The sequence below is a fragment of the Lottia gigantea genome (genome assembly GCF_000327385.1).
Source record: "Lottia gigantea unplaced genomic scaffold LOTGIsca_75, whole genome shotgun sequence".
In the NCBI taxonomy this organism is placed as follows: Eukaryota; Metazoa; Mollusca; class Gastropoda; family Lottiidae; genus Lottia; species Lottia gigantea.
This window is the reverse complement of record NW_008710508.1, coordinates 185,012-206,605: the sequence shown is the minus strand read 5'-3', so window position 1 is coordinate 206,605 and position 21,594 is coordinate 185,012. Positions and strand designations below refer to the sequence as shown.

The 21,594-nt window shown below is 33.6% G+C and overlaps 2 protein-coding genes across 2 annotated transcripts; both read left to right on the top strand.

The window, feature by feature from the left end:
* Positions 1–232: 232 nt before the first annotated feature.
* Positions 233–12,769, top strand: LOTGIDRAFT_168398 (hypothetical protein; the record flags this gene model as incomplete). Its single annotated transcript, XM_009066288.1, has 13 exons — positions 233–316; positions 574–669; positions 1,171–1,290; positions 1,442–1,560; positions 3,599–3,698; positions 4,123–4,240; positions 4,606–4,657; positions 5,279–5,351; positions 5,741–5,816; positions 8,594–8,695; positions 8,924–9,020; positions 9,632–9,705; positions 12,711–12,769. The coding sequence occupies 13 exons, from the start codon at positions 233–235 to the stop codon at positions 12,767–12,769; spliced, it is 1,170 nt and encodes a 389-aa protein (XP_009064536.1).
* Positions 12,770–18,869: 6,100 nt separating this feature from the next.
* On the top strand, positions 18,870–19,409 carry LOTGIDRAFT_168397 (hypothetical protein; the record flags this gene model as incomplete). Its single annotated transcript, XM_009066287.1, has 1 exon — positions 18,870–19,409. The coding sequence occupies one exon, from the start codon at positions 18,870–18,872 to the stop codon at positions 19,407–19,409; it is 540 nt and encodes a 179-aa protein (XP_009064535.1).
* Positions 19,410–21,594: the final 2,185 nt, after the last annotated feature.

Genomic DNA, 21,594 nt, shown 5'->3' with positions numbered 1-21,594 from the left:
CTCTGCTTTAAGACCATTATATATATTATCCTCTTTAAGTATAAATTTTGGATATCTTGACAAGGTGTATTCGTAGAAGGCAGTGAGCCGTTAAGAGGGGACTATTTGTTGGAAATCGTCTGCGTAAGCTATCTTTGGTACGGATTTATCGAAACGTAAAGTCACACGGAGGTGAATGCCTTTGTAAATTTTTAGATTTACTGGAAACAGAGTGAAAGCACCAGGAAGAAAAATGCTCTCTCTCAAAGCCAATGATATAAAGTTAGAGGATTACGATATTTCTTTCAAAACTGGATTTCTCTTAGAAAATCCTTTGGTGAGTAACCATTGATGTTTATTTATGCACTTCATGATGTTTTTTTTTCTTTCTTAGCGCGTCCAATCGAAATCATACACAGGGGTGGAAGATTAATTTTGTTTCCTAAAACAATTTTGAACAAACTATCTGGGGGTCCTTATAGAATTCTTTAGATTCAGACAGAGTTTTTCAATATTGCAAACTGCAGAACGCAAAAGTAAATTCATGGATACCCTCTCAATCTTGGGTTGTTTTGTTATAGTTTTCTTTTTCAGGAAACGTTACCAGAATACTTTGATATATGGAACCAGTTATCAAATTCCCTTCCCGAGTTAATTGATGCTGGACTGGTGAGAGAAAGGGTATTGCAGGTAATGTAGTAGAAGCCACGTATGTTCTTATTATTCTGTTTTATAGAATTTCATCTTAATCTGTGAGCATTTTGTTACATTGTAGTTTGTAGTAAGTTATATCCCTTAAACCAGATTCTTTTTACGCTGCTGTGGTTCAAACAAGTATACCAAATATATGTTAACACTCCAATGGGGGGGATTATAAACACATTTGTTTCATTTGATTTGTTCCACTATGAATAACCTCGTGGACAATCTTAATCCACCCAATAGTTATCGACCTATTTGTTTTAAAAACAAGTCTTTAGACTTGGACTCATGTGGAGTGTAGATTATTGTCGAGTATTTACTTTTCTCAATATACAATTTCATATATAGCTTGATGGCTTTAACCAATACATACTTTATGTCAATTGGTAAATGAAAAGAACTATTAAAAAGCAACAGTAATTGTTTGAATTTGAATTTGAATTTCATTATACATTAAAATTTCAAGATAACTGTTATGATACATTTCAGATGCCTGAACTAGACGCTAACAGGCTTACATCCCACAGAGAATTAAGATTAGCTCATATACAACTATCCTTTATTGGAGCTGGATATATTTGGCAGGACCGAGGTGCGGTCATACCTGAAGTAAGTTGCACTTGTGGCATGTCGGCTAATGATCTGTTTTACACAGATTCATTAGTATTGAACTTTAGAAAAGAAAACCTTGTTGAAATTGATAGAAAATTATTTTGTTTTGGTTTCTTGTGTAAATAATATCTAATTGTCTCAATTGTAGCTAATACCCAAATGTCTAGCTGTACCATGGTATAATGTTTCTAAAAGGTTGGGAATTTATCCCATTATTTCCTATCCAACACTTTATTTAGCAAATTACAAATTAATTGACCAAAGCAGGTAAGCATAATCTTTTTTCTTAATACGAAATTTGAAACAAAAGTTTGTTTATAATACTTTAAATATCTGGAATGGATGACACTGAACCAATCTTTCTGTTCATTATTTTCCCGTGAGAGTATGTATGAATTATGTTAACCGTTAACAACGAAATATAAATACATCTCTAAAATTAGCAGAAATAAAATTAAGAACGTGAGAATATTTTGATATATATATGTATATGTATATATTAGTTTTCTGGGTATCGCCAATAATGTCACGATATGTGAAACTTGGGTCATAAGACGATTTCTATCGCGTTATGGGACAAGAATTAACATTTTTATACGCCCACATGAAATGGGGGGCGTATATTTCCGTCACCCATGTCCGTCCATCCGTCCGTCCGTTCGTCGGTCGTCGGTCGGTCCGTCCGTCCACAATTGTTCGTAAACACTCTACAAGACACAATTCTTGACGGATTTTGATAAAACTTGGTATGAGTGTTCGTAATCACCCAAGGATGAACCCTATTGAAAATCAGAAGAATCGAAAATATTTAGTATGAGTTATTGCCCTTGTTCTTGAAAACACGTTCAATTTTTAGCTTGTAAACACTCTAGAAGGGACAATTCTTGACGAATTTTGACGATGACTTGGGATGAGTGTTTGTTATCACCCAAGGATGAATCCTATGGAAAATCAGAAAAATCGAAAAATAATTAGTATGAGTTTTTGCCCTTGCTATCGAAAACGTTTTCAATTTTTAGCTCTAGAAGGCACAATTGTTGACGGATTTTGATGAAACTTGGTGTGAATGTTCGTAATCACCCAACGATGAACCCTATTGAAAATCAGAAGAATTGAAAAATATTTAGTACGAGGTATTGCCCTTGTTCTTTAAAACGCTTTCAAATTTAGCTCTTAAACACTAAAACGCATGATTCTTGTTTGATTTTGACAAAACTTGGTTTTATTATTCATCCCCGCGCTGAAGATTTAATATTTGCCTTCTAGAGTTTTCACGAGCTAAAAATTGAACACGTTTTCATGAACAAGGACAATAACTCATACTCAATATTATTCAGTATCGCCCTAAAGAGTTCAAAAGAAGTGTATGACTGAAGGTTGAATATTTCATACTGGTGATTGTTACTGTACTGCTAAATATTTTAATTCAAAATCAAAGCTGCCAATGGGCGTATATTACCTTGCCTGGCAAGCTATCTTAACCTTAAAGTTTCAATATATGTTAGTTTATAACTTTATAACTGTGATATTTGGTAATGTAGTTAATATGAGGGGTTAATGTCAAGTTATTAAAATTCGATACAGGTATCGTGGTATGTCGTATGACGATAATTCGATTCACCGATATGTCGTGCCAGCACTATTTTCATCCTGACAATGATAAACTATTATGTAACCATGAGTACAATATTATATTTTTTTTTATTCCAGACCTCTCAGTTTAGAGTAAGTTTTCTTTTTCTGTAACAGGAGGGGAGGGATTGCGTAAATGTCATTTGACAGTTTTTCAACTGACATGTTAGAGTACTGATTTTTATTTGAGTCTGCCTCGGAACCCAAGTATTTTGGCTGACTGTGTCGTTTGTAAAAGTCGTTCTGGGTGCGAAAGCGAATTTCCTGAAATTGCTTTAAACTTTAAACAGAGCTTGAGTGATTGTCATTAATATTGAGGCATTTGTGGAGATGGAAACAGTTGGTTCTATTATGTTTAGTTCTCCTCGCACTATTTCGCAATGATTAGGAAATTGTATGAATGCCAAATAAACCGTTTAAACTCGTTTGCACACACTTTGTATGACTGTGTATTATGAATGTTTCCCAAATGATATCATCATACCCAGGATAGCTGCTGTTGCCTCCTTTGAGGTTGCAGCTATTCTTCAATGTTGAAAACTTCTGGTTAGTAGTCAGTAGTGATAATGGCAACATCCAAAAGGTGCAGTATTGGTTGTGTATTTCAGTTTTGTTTTCTTTTAAGTAGGGGATAAACATTATTTGTTAATTAATGTGTTTTTTTTCTGAATAGCAACATAACGACTATTGGTAAATTACCCGGAGGGGAACACTATGAGTGGTTTGTACGTGTTAACAATGGAATAGAAATAGCTTTTATCAAATGCCTAAAGGTGCGTGTGTAACGGAATCTTTGTGTTTGTTCAACAGCAGCGTTCATTGAAAAGGACAACCACATTAATAATTCCTATCCATGTACAAGTATCTCGGTTTGTTCACTGTCATCCACAGGAAAACATTACTAAGCGGAATAAAATATCTAATTTGAACGATACGATATTTTGCCCCAGAAAATGGCAACGATTCAATCTCAGGCCAGTAGCCATTATCAAGGTATCTGGAGAGGAATTAAAATCGTCAATAGGAATCAACTATTTGACTTAACTTGTCAATCAAGCTACCGGATAAGACAATGTCAATTTTGTATGCAAAAGAAATATATCAGATCTCAATCTAACTAATTACGTCGGTATCGGTAGTAGAATGTTTTATCGATAGGTCATGATTATGTTTACACAGCTTTTTTTTTTATTTCAGCCAATATTAGACATATTGCATAATGTTGAAAACAGAGAGATTGGTTTAATTGTGGAAAACCTTCAGATTATATCTGATTGTATGCTAGAATTAAAATCACTTTTATCTAGAATACATGGTGTGTATTATATTATGTGTTTTTAATCTCTTTGTGTCAATCACTATTTCTGCTTAATTTTTTTTTATGTATATTGAAGATATCTTGGACTCTTGGAAGGTGAAGATATTTCTAATAATGATTTTGAGTTGTGAGTAACGAGATTGTACAATTATTGAACATTGTTCAAGTATTTTTTTTTTTAAATGACTTTGAGAATCAATTTTTTGAATGGTTTATTAGCATCATTACAATTACCGAATTGCGACTTAATATGATTATTAATGTTCGATGAAATTATTGTCATGCTATGTACCAGGTAAATGTTATGTTATACCAGATAAGGGTTATGTTATACCAGATAAATGTTATCTACTTTTTTACAGAACAGTTAAGTGCAGTTGAGTTTTATAATGTGCTCCGACCATTTTTAACTGGGTTTGTATGATTTACTCTAATCAAGAACAAAATTACATGAAATAGAAAATGTACGAAAATCTAGGTCACATTACATATACAAATAAATAAATCAAGTACTAACGATCCGATCCGCAAATCGAAATGAAATGAAATGAATAGAGTTTTACGTCCTACTCTTCTGCACCATGTGCGCTAATGAAGACGGGCAAAGCCATGCAGGGTGCAATGAGGAAAATTTTGCCAGGACAGCGGCATTAAAATCGAAAAAACATATTGACGAAACATTGGTAGCAGCAGCAGCTAAAGAACTTTTCACATGAAGAAGTATATCAATCATTGCATACCCTGCCTGGCGCCACATCCGTATTTTCTGCTCAACATTCACAACAAACACGACAAAAACAAAAATAAAAAGTGACCTGACTGACCACTCTCCCTAGTTCAATTGAGGTAACTAATGAAAATATTTGATTGCATTTAACAGTTCCATGGAAGGAACTGATCACATAAGTTATATTTATTATGATAAGAAAAAGTGTTTGAAGCACCTGTAATAATAAACATCTGGTGGCAACTCGATACACTATATACATATTGTGTACATGTACACATTCAAATGATGCCAATGATTTATTTAAGATGGGGAGGAGAATCCAGTCCTATGCCTGACGGGCTAATATATGAAGGCATTGAAAATAATAAACCGTTGAAGGTTAGTAAGAGACCAAAATATTTAGTTGTTTGTACTCGCTGACGTTGATAAAATATAAGCCCATGAGCTGACGTCGCACGCCGACATTGAGCGTATGCTAGCGTATTACGTATTTACAAACCCACCTTAATACGAAATTATAATCTTGCCAATTTTTTAAAACTCTCTCTATCACATGGCACACTCCTTCAGCTAGTTCACGAAGACTTTATGTAACACCAAAGTATGGGCCATTCAGCGAAGGGCGTGTCATTGTGCGATCAGATATTGTGCAGATGTCAGGGTGACATAAGTCAATATCAATGATGTGAGTCCATGACATCAATATCGGTCATCAATGGCTATGATTGAGACATTTAAGTAGTAACATTATGAATAACTATTTCTAGGTTATGGGAGGAAGTGGAGCCCAGAGTGCAATATTTCAGATACTGGATGCTGTTCTTGGAATTAAACATAGTGCAGGTAGTCATAATCTAAGCACTAATGTTGATGGCATGGTAGTAGCTGGATCCGTGATATTTAAAATCCTTGTCAGTCAAGAAAGTGTTGCATTGAATTATAATTTTTTTAGTGATATAACCTATATCCATGACTTTCATACAATTTTGAATTTGCAGTTTCCAAAATAATTAGTTTTTGGTCATGTCTATCCCTTACAATTCTGATATGTTCACTGTAAAGCTTTTCCAGAAGTCTGGTGGCCAAATACCAGATTTTGATGGAAGTATGTTTTGGAGTACACACGTGTATTTTATTGGATTTTATACGCCCACATGAAATGTCGAGCGTATATTGCCATCACCCATGTCCGTTGGTCCGTCCATAATTGCTCGTAAACACTCTACGAGACACAATTCTTGACGGATTTTGACGAAACTTCGTGTGAGTCTGTATTTGGCCAAAATCTGAAAGATTGGTTCATTTTGCCTTAAGAAAAGCAATGCTTTTGTGATCGATTACGATTGGCCCAACCCTAGTATCACCCAAAAGAAAAATATTTAATATGAGTCATTGCCCTTGTACTTGAAAACGCGTTCAATTTTTACTTCGTTAAATCTCTGGAAGGCACAATTCTTGACAGATTTTGACGAAACTTGATGAGTGTTTGTTATCACCCAAGGATGAAACATATTGAAAATCAGAAGAATCGAAAAATATTAATATGAGTTATTACCCTCGTTCTTGGAAACTCGTTCAATTTTTGGCTTTAAGCCATCGATGAATCCTATCGAAAATCACAAACATTAAAAAATGTTTAAATGGAGTTATTGACATCGTTCTTTAAAACGCTTTTAAATTTTAGCTCTTAAACACTAAAACTAAAAGGTACGATTCTTGCCAAAATTTTACAAAACTTAGTTTTATTATTCAGTATAGTCAGAAAAAGTTCAAAAGAAGTATATGACAGAAGGTTGAATATTTCATACTGGTGATTGTTACTGTACTGCCAAATATTTTTATTCAAAATTCAAGCTGCCAGTGGGCGTATATTATATATTTCTGCTCCAGATAGAAATTTTGTATCGACTAAGATCAAAATAATGCCATCCTCAATATTCCAAATACTATTTCTGTCGTAAATTGCTTCTAGGGCATCAAAAGACATAATTTTGGTGTCAAAATATGCCGTTTCAAGGGTCAAGAAATTCATTTATGATGGTTTTTATTGCCTGTGGGCAGGTTATTATCGCGAAAATTAAATAAAACATGCAATACTCACTAAGAATCGTCAGAAATCCCGTATAATTGTACACATTGTAATTTTTATCCAATTAAATGTTGGACAAATTCTGGTTTTGGTAACTTTGGTCATTATTGGTCTAAAAAGAAATATTAGTACAGACCAACAACGTCCGCTACTAATAGACCAACATCTCTTGCCACCAGTTCAACACCATCTTCAAATTCCAGTCTTACTACATATTCTTCTACTAGTCCAACAACCTCGCCTTCTACCAGTTCTACAACTTCCCTTACCACCAGTCCTAAACATCTCCATTTACAAGTCCAACAACATCCCCTACTACCAGTCGTACTCAAGTTAGACAGTCCTCTACCAGTCCTACAACATCTACCACGAATATCATCACCTCCCCATACAAATCCAGCGACATTTCCTAGTACCAGTCCAATAATCTATTATTAATCAAGTAAGACCCCCTACTACTAGTCCTGGTAGGCAAAAAGTCAAAATTGATTTTCTGCATAAATTGAGAGAGGTTTTCATCTACAGCAAGTATCTAAACCAAGTAGGCAAACAATTCTTAGTACACTTTCTTGTGGTTGATAGGTAAAGTTAACCATGGAAAACCACGTTGGAGTTAGACAGATGTTTATGCTCAAGTGCTCTCACATCTACAGAAATCTATAGTTTTGAATAAAGCATGTATAACTTAGAATTGGCAGAATATTCTGTGTGTGAGAGAAGCGCTGTTTAGGGAAGTCCTGTATGCTAGTGAAACTTATAAAAGCATTGCATAGTCACTTTTGACAAAAACTTCATTAAAATTTGCTTCACAATTGTACTTACTAATAGTTTAAGAGAAGCAAACAACCAAATAAAACAAATGTTATGAGCACTTTGATAGAATCCAATGTTAAAATATAGTGTACACCACCCAAGACCAAGGAATACTTTAGTTTTGATTGGTTTAAAACTAGTTTTAACCTCTTAAAACCTTGTTTAAATCGGTTTGTGGTCGAAAGTCCAACCCTGATCACTAACATTTCTTTTGGACACCAATAATAACAAACACTAGAATTTGTGAAAACGTTTTTTGGATAAATGTTATGCATTACACTGTAAGTTACTTCTGACGATTCTTACTGAGTATTGAATATTTTATTTTAATTTAATTTTCACGATATTAACCTGTCCATAGGGATTAAAAACCATCATAAATGAATTCCCTGACACTGAAAACATATATTATATCAAAATGTCTATTGGTGCTCAAAAAGCAAAAACAAAATTGTATTCGTAATATCGAGGATGGCGGCCATCTTGAATTTGGTTCATAAAGAATTTCCTCAACAAGGGTGCCACGTACTCCGAAACATACTTTGGTGCTCTGCCACTGGACTACAGGGACTTATGGGTTTTTTGAAAGATGAGAGTTCCAAAAAATAAAATAGAAAGTTTAGTGGTCTTTTGACCATATTTTATTAATCAACGAAAAAGACAAAAAAAAAAGAGTTGATTCCTTCAATATAATTCTGTATACAATGTTTATTTGCAGATAAGCAAAAGTATTTGCTGGAGATAAGAAAGTATATTTTACCAAAACATCGCCAGTTTATATTTGACATAGAATCGCTACCTTATCAAGTCAAAACCTTAGGTAATATGACAAACTCTATATATTCATTCACCTTTACTATATACAGGTTATGGAACACTTCCGGTATACCACATAACGTTACCCACCCCTTATCTCAAAGAGGATTCGGTCCAAACGAGACCAGATATGATAATGGGCGAACTTCTAATTTCCTATAAAATGGATTTAAACATATACATCCTCTGCCAGTCATAGACTGTGATTGTTTTTTTTTTATTTACTCCACAGTATGTGATTGTGGCGACGAAGAATTAAAGAAGGAATACAATAAGTGCGTTGAATCAATTAAATTATGGAGAAGTTATCATATACAGATCATTACCAAGTAAGTTGTCTATATTTAACATCAGTTTAACTTGCTTAAATCTACACATTATTTGGCCGCTGATGTTGTCTTGTCGCCCTTTTCCGACAGGACTTTTCCCACAATTTGGTCAACACCGTAGACGTAACACTTTTACTCTATGCATTTGCTTTTTGTGCAAACTTTGCGATCAGCAGTTTTTTTCTGGTGCCCATGACATAGTCCGATTCTGACTTCAATAAGATCCGATGTGGAAAATTTTGATAAAATTATGTATTAATGAGATCCCTTATACAATAAGTGAGTTATTGTCCTTTGTAATTTGAATGTTAAGAGTAACATAACATAGATGTGAAATGTATCGGTATTAATGAGATTCATTATGAATGATGAATGTTTTTATCAAAAAACAAAATTAGCATGTATAGAAACTACATTGTTGATAGGATTTCTATTATGAACCATTGATGCTTATGTATTTTAGAGGTCTTGGATTTCTCTTCATGTTTAAACTAAGAAGACTTTATTTATTTGGAGAAAACCATTCAAAATAAAATACAGATTTGATAGTTCTTTTCTATGCAAAATAATCAAACCTTATATTGTTTTATATTTAATTGTACATTTTCTAGATACATAGTTATTCCCTCTAAGAAAGTTACTAATAAAAATACAAGTTTGTCAAGTATGGGGACAGGTGGAACCAGTAAGTTTATTTTATTTATTTGATATACAAATGGTATTTTTACCGTGGGAAATCTCACACTATAGTCCAGGAAAATTTGAACAAATAACAGCAAAAAAGGGAAAAAGATGTTATAAAGCTGAAATTTTTAAAATGGTTTAGGATAGTCATCACAAACAACATATTAAAAGCCCAAGAAATTCCACCTGGAGCTGAACGAGAAAATCAGCTTTGTTCAAAAAACAAATGAGAATTTTTTCTTGTCTAAATTGAAGTTACTCAAAATATAGGCATGAAACATATCTACTTAAAGCTAGCGATGAGACAACCATATTCAAATTAAAGGTCAAAGGTCATAACATGGTTAAGTCAAGTCAGTTCAGTGGTTGTTACAAATATGTGATATAATGGCGGTACATGGTATGTGTAAAGAATCCTTACAGCTTACAGCAAGCACAAGAATAAGTTCTGCAATTCTTAGCTTCATTTCTTGTGCTATATGCAGAACAGATATTACTAATCTAACTTATGTTCAATAAAAATACAGTCAAGTAACCTAATTTCGTGCTAACCTATTTTTCGTGTATTTCCGGAAAGGATTAATAATTTACATGTGCGACCTCGCGTGACCTCCGCATTTGCTTGTTTCGATAAACATGTGTTATCTCTACAATATCAGCTAGTAGAATGAATCCAGTAGTTTCAAGCAAGGTAAAATGTATTAATGCATACTTTGATAAATACAAAATGGCGGATTTCAGATATTACCAAACGTCACCATATTTTATCGGCCGAATTTCCAAGCGGTAATCGGAATTCCAAGTGTCGTCTGCTAGAATGTAGTCCAACGAATAAAGTCACGTGATCAACTAGCGGATTCAGTGTCAGCAGAAAATTACTATGGAACACAAAGTGGGCCATATTCTTATGTTGTTTCAGTGACTTTTAGCAATAAATCACGCTACGTATCTTATTTTGTCAGTCACTATTTTTTTTCAAAATCGTGGTCCTTTGAAGGAATTTTCACTAGTTATACAGAATTGATATTAAAGATAAATACTAAGAGAAGTTAATTATACCACCGGGTATCCATACAACGTGTTTTTCTCGACTTATTTATAGATCAAACGTTGTACACGAAAATAGGTGACGCATTCTGCCGCCGTTGCCGAGTTGGTTGCTTTGAAATATGGGTCAAAGTGAAGGATCGGAACAAACCAATTTTAATTATTTTGTAGAATATCTGAGGAAACATCTAAGACATGAAAAAAAAATTTAACTTTGACGAAATTAGGTGTTGAATCCTTATATGCACGAAAATAGGTTACACCACTGTACTAAAAATATTTACACCCATCGTTTCAATGTAGGCCTATCTACTTCCGGTTGGCTGGTTTCAGGGCAGAATGTTATCTATTTTGTAAAGAAAATTATGCTGTAAAATTACCGTGTTGCTATTTTCATTACTTATATATTTTTAAAGAATGGAATTCACCAATATAACTACTTTTTTCTGAATAATTGAATAAATAGTCATTAATCATGCTTTTACTTTCACTTTGGTTTTTACTCGACAGGTAACTATAGCTGACCAATCGTATTGACCGATATATATTTACTGCCAAATCAACCGGAAGTAGATACATTGAAACGATGGGTGTAAATATTTTTTAGTATTTTTACCCACACACAAACATACACTGCATGTTATGTAATATACTGTATATAGCCATGGCATCAGGTTCAAGTCTACCGTAAAAGAGAAAATTGCTAAGATTGCTGTAGAATCAAATGTCGTTATAAAGGATATTATCTGGTTATCGTGTTGAATGTTGAGTCCATTTGGCCTCACAGTCTGTAGTTGATCGATCCAGTAACTTTCGCGTTGTAGACGTCAAAGCTAAGGGTTTGATGCTAGGTGATGTAGAAACTATAAGATTTGAACGACATATAGAAGCGAGGAGGACAATATTATGGAATATATAACACATATAAGGTTGGACACATAACGTTTCAACACAATATACACGTGTCGTCATCAGATGCATTATGAAAATCTTTAAAATGATATTTTAGCCACTTAAGATTGTATCATCATTTCTGCCAGCTGCCAATGGGCAGATGTTACCTTGCCAGACAAGCTGTTTTTATTTCTAACAAATAAATTTCATTTTTAAAAATGTGCATATATGCATGCTACTTACTGACACTACATAACAAATAGTCCAGGTTTCGTAGAGTGAAATTAGTAAAATGCTTTAAAAGCTATTGCTTCACGACCAAAAATATGTACTACGAGTCATTATCACGTGGTGTGGATTTTTAATATCCTGATTCAGGTTTATTGTTTTTTTGATTTGGTTTTAGCTTTAAATTTAAAACATCAACATCGGCCACTTCATCAGTTCATTTGCTATCTCTTTCGATGTTTAATCTCGAAATTCAACCTTCTATAAGTTATAACTTTTTATACGCCCACATCTCTCTATATGGACGTATATTGTCGGCACCCTGTCCGTCCGTCGGTCCGTGCGTTTTGCTTGTAAACGAGTTTTTGATGGAATCAAATGAAATTCGGTATGTGTATACATATTCATAAAACGAAGATCAAGTTCGAATTTGAGCTATTTTCGACCGTTAGAAGCAGAGTTATTGCCCTTGCCCCAAAATCTTGAATATGCTATTACTCTCTTAGTTTTCAATCGATTTTGATGAAACTTAAAATGGATGTTATTGGACCTAAATCGAAAGGTTTGAGAAAGTTTAGTTTACTTCTGATTAATTTGAAGGCTATTTCAAGATTTAAATATATTAACTCGACTTATGCCGGTATTGAACCCTTCAGGCTAGCGAGCAAGCAATGAGCCACCCAGAGGGAGGGAGAATGAGGATTTCTATAAATAGCACTACATTCGTATACATTAATTTGAATGTGCGTCTTAAATATGATAAACATGTACAAATTTTTATGTCTAATGTCTAAATACTAGGGGAATATTCATTTTTTTATTTTCTTGTCTTTTCAGGTCCAATGCCATTCTTGAAAGATTTGAGACAAGATACAACAGACGCTATATTATCATAAGGATCGTAGACAATGTTTTTTTAACAGTATTTATTCATAAATTGAAAATAATACATACCTGGTACATATATTTAAGATACCAGCCGAAGCTTATATTAATCCATTACCATTTTAAACAAGTTACAATGCACTCGTGAAATAGAATTGTGTGGTTGACAATGGTGATATAGGGTATATCCACTGTTGTTTGTCTTATATTGTAATATTTTCATTTTGTATTATATTGAAAAATGAATAACAAATTATATTTAAAAAGGCAGTTTATTCATATATAAAACATAATAAATATCACTAAATTCTGGCATAAAATAAAAACTTAACATCACAATATATAAGCACATAGCTCATAAGCACAATATAACATCACAATGTAAATGTAAATCGCGTAAGTTCATATTTTTAAAAAATTACATTTAGTAGCAATATTAGCACATTACATTACACATAGTTCACATCACCCTCTGTTTTGACACACACCAACAGTGGAAGTAAGACACGTATGTCATGCACGTTTACACCGACAACGATTAATTACACAACTGCCTTTGCAGGAACATACAGTTTGTGTTTTCCAATTGTTATACAACCCGGATGCTTGAATGAGTGTCACTGGCTTTAATGCACTTGGATCTGCTTTATCAAGGTCTGGGAGACTGCTGCTGCTAATTTCTGTGAGCTTCTCACCTCTGAAAGTGTCTTTTAGAATGCCAAAACTACAGTAAAGTTCATAACAAGTTGTGATGCCACTCTTCTTGGTATTCCGAACTTTGCAAGGTAAAACTTTGTCTGTGTCATACGATCTGCTTCATGAATGGGCACTCCAACATCACCAACTTCATACTGCTTACTCTTAGATACTGCTTCATTGTAACGGGATTGCTGCTTGCTGGCGGACTTCAAATATTTCTCAGTAACGATTTTTCTGACCTTGCTGTATGGAGTACTTGGCTGTGAGATGTGGTTGGCTTCTTCTAAAGACCACAGCGTGAACTGACCTTCTTGTAGTGGTTCTTCAAATGGGTTGCCTCTCTCAGGAATATGCTGCTTATCATGGACACTGGTGATCTGGAACACCCCTTCATGAACAGTAACTTCTACACCATGCACTGTTTCTTGGTTATTATGGCTTTTATAAAGTAATATTCCGCAAAGTCCCAGTTTGTTATCGAAATGTAAATTTTTTTTTCGATTTTTACACACCTTCCTGAGCTTAGTTTACAGTAGTTGCAGCAACCATTCAACATTCACGAACCTTAGATATAGGCGACAAACATAAATTTTGGAACTTTTTTGCAAATAATCGGCTCTAGAAGTCGTATTTTTGGGTCGGTTTCCTTTGGGTTTGCATTTTTGGAATGTACTGACAAAATCATACAGAATAGCACTTTAAAAATTTCAAAATTCGAAAATTTGTCGCAGACATTTTTTTTCCAAAATTTTGCATTTGATTCAACTTTTTTATTTTTTGTTGGATTAATTTGAAGTTTTTTAACCAAAGATAGATTGCTAAAGTTAATAAAACGGTACGGTCAAATTTTTTGAATCATTTCCGGTTTAAACGGGAAATCGACTTTAACTTCCGGTTGAATAACTTCCGGTGTTACATTAAATGTCAACAAAAATGAAATCATGGGTAGCCATCGTTATTCTACAGCCGATTTTAGAATAAAATTCATTCCGGAAGTGATACTTTGGCCGCCATTTTGATTTTCCTGAAATGCGTGCAAATCTATTCCGAGATAAAGGCTTATCCGATTTAGATGATTTGGTATCAAATGAATGAACACAAAAAATAAATAATCTCGTTTTTTAAAGGTATATTGCAATTCGTGATTTTTTTCAAATTTGAGTGTTTTTTTACAATATTTCTGTCTCTTTGAGCTTGGTGTATATGTATATCTTATAACATATTTGATGCAGAACCTTGAAATTTGGAACACAACTAAACAATTTGAATATGAATTCACCTATGACACCTATGGGCGTGGCACATCCGGGTTGAATTAGTAATTGTTTACATTTTGGGGAACGGGCATAACTCGCATAGAATACATTTGTTCGGAAAGGAACTTTGCACACAATAACCTCATCCTTTTGGCCAGTTTGTGTTAACAGATCAGTTGTTTCAGCTTTATAGTTCCAAAACAGGAACGGGTTTTAAAATTTCCATATTTTCAATTTTCGATTTTGACTTTATTGACTTCTCTTGATCTATATCTTTTGACCTGTATGATGTACCTTGGCTATGATACTTTCATTTGTGAGGTCTGTCTACCTCCCTCAACTTTAGACTGTTCTTGCACGTGACGCAATTATCGTCGAAGGTTGATTTTTTCAGGGCCTTTTGCAATTTGCTACATTTGCAAAGCCGACTCTGCACTTGTGTGTTGTTTTGAAATGCTAACTTGTGTTGATTTATAACACAAGGGTGTGTTAATATACTTGTTGCACATGTAACCGGGTACAGGTTAGGGGGTACTTAATTTTCTGTATACTGCTGTGGTCTGAAGCATATGGTTAAGTACAGGGAGGTAATAATCTTCTGCTTTGGAGATTCATTCCGTATTTTATGCTGTGTAAAAAAGGATCTTGTATTGAAATTAACTGTGTTATTTCTCTCTTCCACAGGTAAAGTTTAACTTTTATTTATATTAATTATGTATCAAAATGTGCATTAGTCATCCATGTTTATGTTTATAATAAGAATAAGTGTTGGCAGTGTTAATTATTTGAGAACTTAGTCAGTGTATTGTCTTGATGGAATTGAACATGTTTGTAATACGTTTAGGTTATTTCCCTCATTAATATGTATAAGCCATTTTGGCGGCAAATCCTCTTGCTTTTCATGAATATTAATGAGCCCAAGTCCAAATATGGTCACGTATTATGTCATTCACACTGGTGTCTGTAATTTGCCAATTTGCCAACTTCCATATTCAATAATCTTGTTATGTAAACATTGTCAAATGGATTCCGTATTTTATGCTGTGTAAAAAAAGGATCTTGTATTGAAATTAACTGTGTTATTTCTCTCTTCCACAGGTACCACCTGAGCCCAACCAAACCTTCTTATCCCATAAAATAAATTTGTTTGTTGACAATACCGGGGTCAACAATTGGGGGCTTGTCCGGGATACAGAAGTTGAGATTGGTAACTACTCAAGGGCACAACCATGGATGAAGAAATATTCCACCTTCAAGGATTGATATTTCAACTTGATCAGTGATCACTGAATTAAAACTTGCAGAAGATGAAGACCTTAGTAAATTGACTTCTCGTCTATCAGCTGTCAAAGTTATTATTAGTGTCATCGAAGATGCTGGTGATGATCAGGCAGAAATGGTGCGACGCGTGAAGTCGGTATTGACTAAGTTGGATGAAACTGATCAAAGTGAGGTTAAGTCAACGGAAGAAGACAAGAGAACAGCGGCATCTATATCTACACCTGTGTCAACAAAATCAGATAGTAGCTTTCAAGTAACTTATACTGATAGTGATGTTTCACCTAAAAATTCTTCAGTAGGCCTAATTAAATCTTCTGAACTTTGGAAAAAGGAATTTAAAATACAAGGACAAATTCAGGACAAAAAAGGTATTTCCTTTATGAGTGTTGTTCGCCAAATCCAATCGGGTGTGAATAAGGGATACAGCGAGCGAGAAATAGTTGATGGTGTTCTAAGGGCTATTCCTGCTGGCTGTACCCTTCGTAATTACCTTGAAGGAAGAGACAAGTTGACATTAAGTGAGTTAAGAGGAATACTGCGTTCACATTATTCAGAAAAGTCAGCTACAGAACTTTTCCAAATTCTGAGTTCAGCCTCTCAGAAGGAGAGTGAAGATCCGGTGGAATCTTTGTTACGTTGCTTAGACTTGAGACAAAAGATTATATTTGCATCTAATGAAACAGGTGCAATAGCCTATGATAGAAAATTGGTTAATTCTATGTTACAGCGTTCCGTCTTGACAGGATTTACCTCAGAACAAATTCCTGCAGATATGAAAACTTTATTAGAAGGTGACACTCCAGATCAGCTTCTGATTCAAGAACTCAAGACATGTGTTTCTCAAAAACATAATGAACGGAAGTTAAAAATGCAAAAAGAAAAGTCTACAAAAGTTAATGCAACTCAAATATCAGAAGTTGAAACTTTACGAAAAGAGGTTGCAGCATTAACTGAACTTATAAAGAAACAACCTCCACCACAGGACAGAAAGATTATTAAAAATCATCGGAAATGTTGGGAGTGTGGTAGTTACGATCATTTACGTTCGTTCCATCATACCAAGGCCACTCCGGGAAACGACACAGAGTCACCGACTGGGGAATCAGTGACTCGAATATCCAGTCCCCAAAACGTGAAGGCTGCTATCAAAGAAACCATAGACAAACTTTCTAAAAATTCTGTGAATCATCATGTATTTAAAGGTGATGTGTTCAGTGTGTCACCCAGAAATAAACTGAAACTCATTAATTTGATAGGTGATAAATGCAACGATTCTAAAATTTCAACTTTCTCCATTTTATTTTCACCAAGATCTGTCTTTACATTTTGATCTTCAGTTAGCAAACTTTTAATCTGGTTTAAACATTCATTTATTCGATTTCGTCTTTTCTTTTCAGCTAACAATTTTCTTCCCTTTCTAAAACTACTGAAAGATTTAGAATCCATGTTAAATATAAATCAGGTAGATATATTCACGTGAAGTTTTTTAGTTTCTAATGATGAAATTGTGAGGTTTAATTATTTTATATCATTCCTTAGTACAAGTGTCACAAACAATATCACGTGACAGTAATGAAGCATGCCTATACGATTGACCAATCAGTGAGGTGTATTGTGTATCGGCACGCGACTAGATTAGTCTCAAGACAGATGTTTAGATTATTTTAATTGTCTGGCACAAAATGCGTTATTTAGTTTTTGTATGACACTCGGCGTTGTTGCTGATATGACAGAACAAGGTAGATGTTCTAACAGGATACATTATTAACTTCATGGTTTAGCGTTAAGCAAATATAATATTATAATATATTGAGTTATTTCCCCTAACCTATCCTCAAAACGGGATAGATACTACAAATTACTAAATGAAAATTGCTTCATTATATTTTCATGCTTTCATTTATATATACTTTTCGCTCATATATATGAAAAATATTGGATATATACTGATGTATTCCAGAGTTTGCTTATTTGGCTTAACAGTTATATTTCACATGTTTTTTTAACTGCATTGAAATGTACATGTGTGGTATAACAATAAACATTATGTAAAAACCCTCTTCCTTTAGAGGACCAAACAGTTATTAGTCCAGGTGATAGTCCTAACGGTAAAAAAAGTAGCACAAATAGGAATTAGCACTAGCGTGTGTACACGATATGCAATGTTAAGGACTTCGTAATTTAACATTTTGTAATTTTTTATTCGACTTTTTGAAAGTGACATTTTACTTCTATCTTTAACCATTTTGGATAATAAATCGCCAATTTAGTCGACTTTAATACACTGGCGACTCAAAATTCGCAGTTGACGCCAATTGTTCATTCCACATTCTCAAGCAAAAATGAAATCGGAAGTCGACCTACTCTTTACAGCATACGCGATGTTGTTAATATACAGACGAACATACATGGCGACGTACATCAAATGGGTGTAAATAAAAAATATTTGATTTTTTAATATATATAGATATATAATATAATATTAAAATAAAGATATAACGGCAATGAAGCAAGTGTTATGCTATATCATTAATTCTATATATCTGATACGCTAAGAAATTTAATAAATCATGTGTGAACATATTGACATGTCATATCAGTAACAACGCCAAGTGTCATACAAAAACTAAATGACGCATTTTGTGCCAGACAATTAAACTAATCTAAACATCTGTCTCGAGACTAATCCAGTCGCGTGCCAATACACAATACACCTCACTGATTGGTCAATCGTATAGGCATGCTTCATTACTGTCACGTGATATTGTTTGTGACACTTGTTCTAAGGAATGATATAAAATAACTGAACCTCACAATTTCATCATTAGAAACTAAAAAACTACACGTGAATATATCTTCCTGATTTATATTTAACATGGATTCTAAATCTTTCAGTAGTTTTAGAAAAGGAAGAAAATTGTTAGCTGAAAAGAAAAGACGAAATCGAATAAATGAATGTTTAAACCAGATTAAAAGTTTGCTAACTGAAGATCAAAATGTAAAGACAGATCTTGATGAAAATAAAATGGAGAAAGTTGAAATTTTAGAATCTGCTGTTGAATTTATCAAGAAGACTAAATGTTCACCAGGTGTTAAAGATACCAGAGAAAATCAAACTATATTTAAAACAGGATTCTCAAGATGTGTACAAGAAATGATGTGTTTTTTAAATGGTGTAACAGAAATATCAGACAGAGTAAAATATCATCTAGTACAACATGTAACTAGAAATATTCAACCAACACAAAATAACAAAAACTATGTTCAATATCCAACAACTACTTACCAATATATTAACTTACCAGAGTACAGAAGATATAATTCTTCACTAGCTGTTCCTATTGATATTTCAACTGAACATATTCAAACTATTGACGTCAATAATAACATGAATATTGTTTGGAGACCTTGGTAATATAAATACTTAACAATAGAGGAACTATCATAACTACACACTGATACCAGATATTCTATTTCTACAGAAATATTTTGTGATATTCATTCATTGTTATTACTTGTTATTTAATTGTTATTTTATGTTATATTCAATAGATGAATAAATTGTTATGTTATGATATGTAAAATAAGATTCATAATTCGCAAATATTTTAGAAACACTGAATTCATGTTTACAATAATCTTCACAATGTCAAGTTTTTATGAGCTTCTTGTCAAGTTCGTAAAAGCTTGACATTGTGACGATGTGCTCAAAGTTAAGATTACATGTACTTGGTTTTACCTTAGCCTTTAACTTTGTCGAGAACAAACCGATAATGTAAGATTAAAGACAAAAAAGTCAAAGCTTGACATTGTGACGTTAAAATTACATGTACTTGGTTTTACCTTAGCCTTAAACTTTATCAAACTAAAGAAGTCCACGTCAGGTCGAAACGTTATCTCAAACACAGTTCTGTCTTTATCGGTTCTGGTGGAATCTTTTCCTAATCTTAATTGTTATTTTATGTTATATTCAACAGACAAACAAATTGTTTTTGTTATTTGAATGGAATTTATATTTTTTCGACACTGAATGAATATCTGATTTGATTCTGTTGTCCTTATGACGATTGAAGAATATTTATACAACAAAAAGAATAATCATACAATGGGTGGTACCGACTCTCTTGTCCTGTGCAATAATGATGAAAGAACTGTTTTAAAAAAGTGGGTGTTATAGAACATTCATATATAAGCACTGGCCAAAGTCAAAGAACATAACAAATATATTAGTACATATCTATTATCACTTAAAGTAATAAAAACTAGAGCCACTCGTGGCACAGAGTGGGACTTTGCAAATGTAGCAAATTGCAAAAGACCCCGAAAAAATCATCCTTCCACGATAATTAGATCAAGCGCAAGAACAGTCTAAAGTTGAGAAATTTTCATTTTTTAGAAGATTCTAATACCGGAAGTAGACGTCAGACCTCACAAATGAAAGTATCAGCAGATAGCCAAAGTCAATGACCTTTGATCTTGTAAAAGAGAAAGTCTAAAAAGGTCAAGATCAAGAGATATACGTCATCAAAATTTCTAATTGCACACGACTATAAAACCGGAAGTTGACATAGGACAGCAAATATGAAAGTACAAATAGATAGCCAATGCCAATGACGTTTGATCCTACAAAGGTCAAGGTCAACAAAGGTCAAGGTCAAAAATTGAAAATTTTCAATTTCCAAAACCTGTTCCTCTTTTTGAACTAAGAAGAGGAAACAACCGAAATTCTAAGACAAAGTGGCTCACAATATGAGGTAATTGTATGCAAAGTTCCATTTTGAACAAATGTATACTTTGCGAGTTATGCCCCTGGCCAAAAATGTCAATAATGAGTAATTAAACCCGGAAGTGCCACGCCCAACTAAATTTTTTTTTAATAAGTTAATCAATATTAAAAATGTTACGTTATGTTCCAAATGTCAAGTTCCTACATACTAGAGGTCAAAAGATATAGGTCAACAAAAGTCAACAAAGGTCAAAATCGAAAAATGAAAATATCCAAATGTTAAAACCTGTTCCTTTTTTGAAACTATAAAGCTGAAACAACTGAGCTGTTAATACATACTGGCCAAAAGGATGAGGTAATTGTGTGCAAAGTCTCTTTTTGAACAAACGCATCCTATGTGAGTTATGCCCCAGCCCCAAAATGTAAACAATTAGTAATTCAACCCGGATGTGCCACGCCCACACAAGTTTTTTTTGTTATAGGTGAATTCATATTCAAAGTGTCTAATTATATTCCAAATATCAAGGTTCTACATCAAATAGATCATAACATATACATACACTAAGCTCAAAAAGTCGCAAATATTGTAAAAAAAAAAACTCAAATTTGAAAAAATCACGAATTTCAATTTTGCTTTAAAAAAACGATTGTTATATATCTATGTAAAGTGCATGAGAAGAACATTAGGAAACCGAAAAAATTTACTCTCTAGGTTAATTAGGTCACGTGCTAGAGCAGTCCAAAGTTGCGAATTTGGATGTTTTTGGACAGCTATAAAAGCGAAAGTAGACGTCAGTGGTCAAATATGAGAGCATAAACTAATAGACAACGTCAATGACCTTTGACCCAATAAAGGTCAAGGTCATCAAAGGTC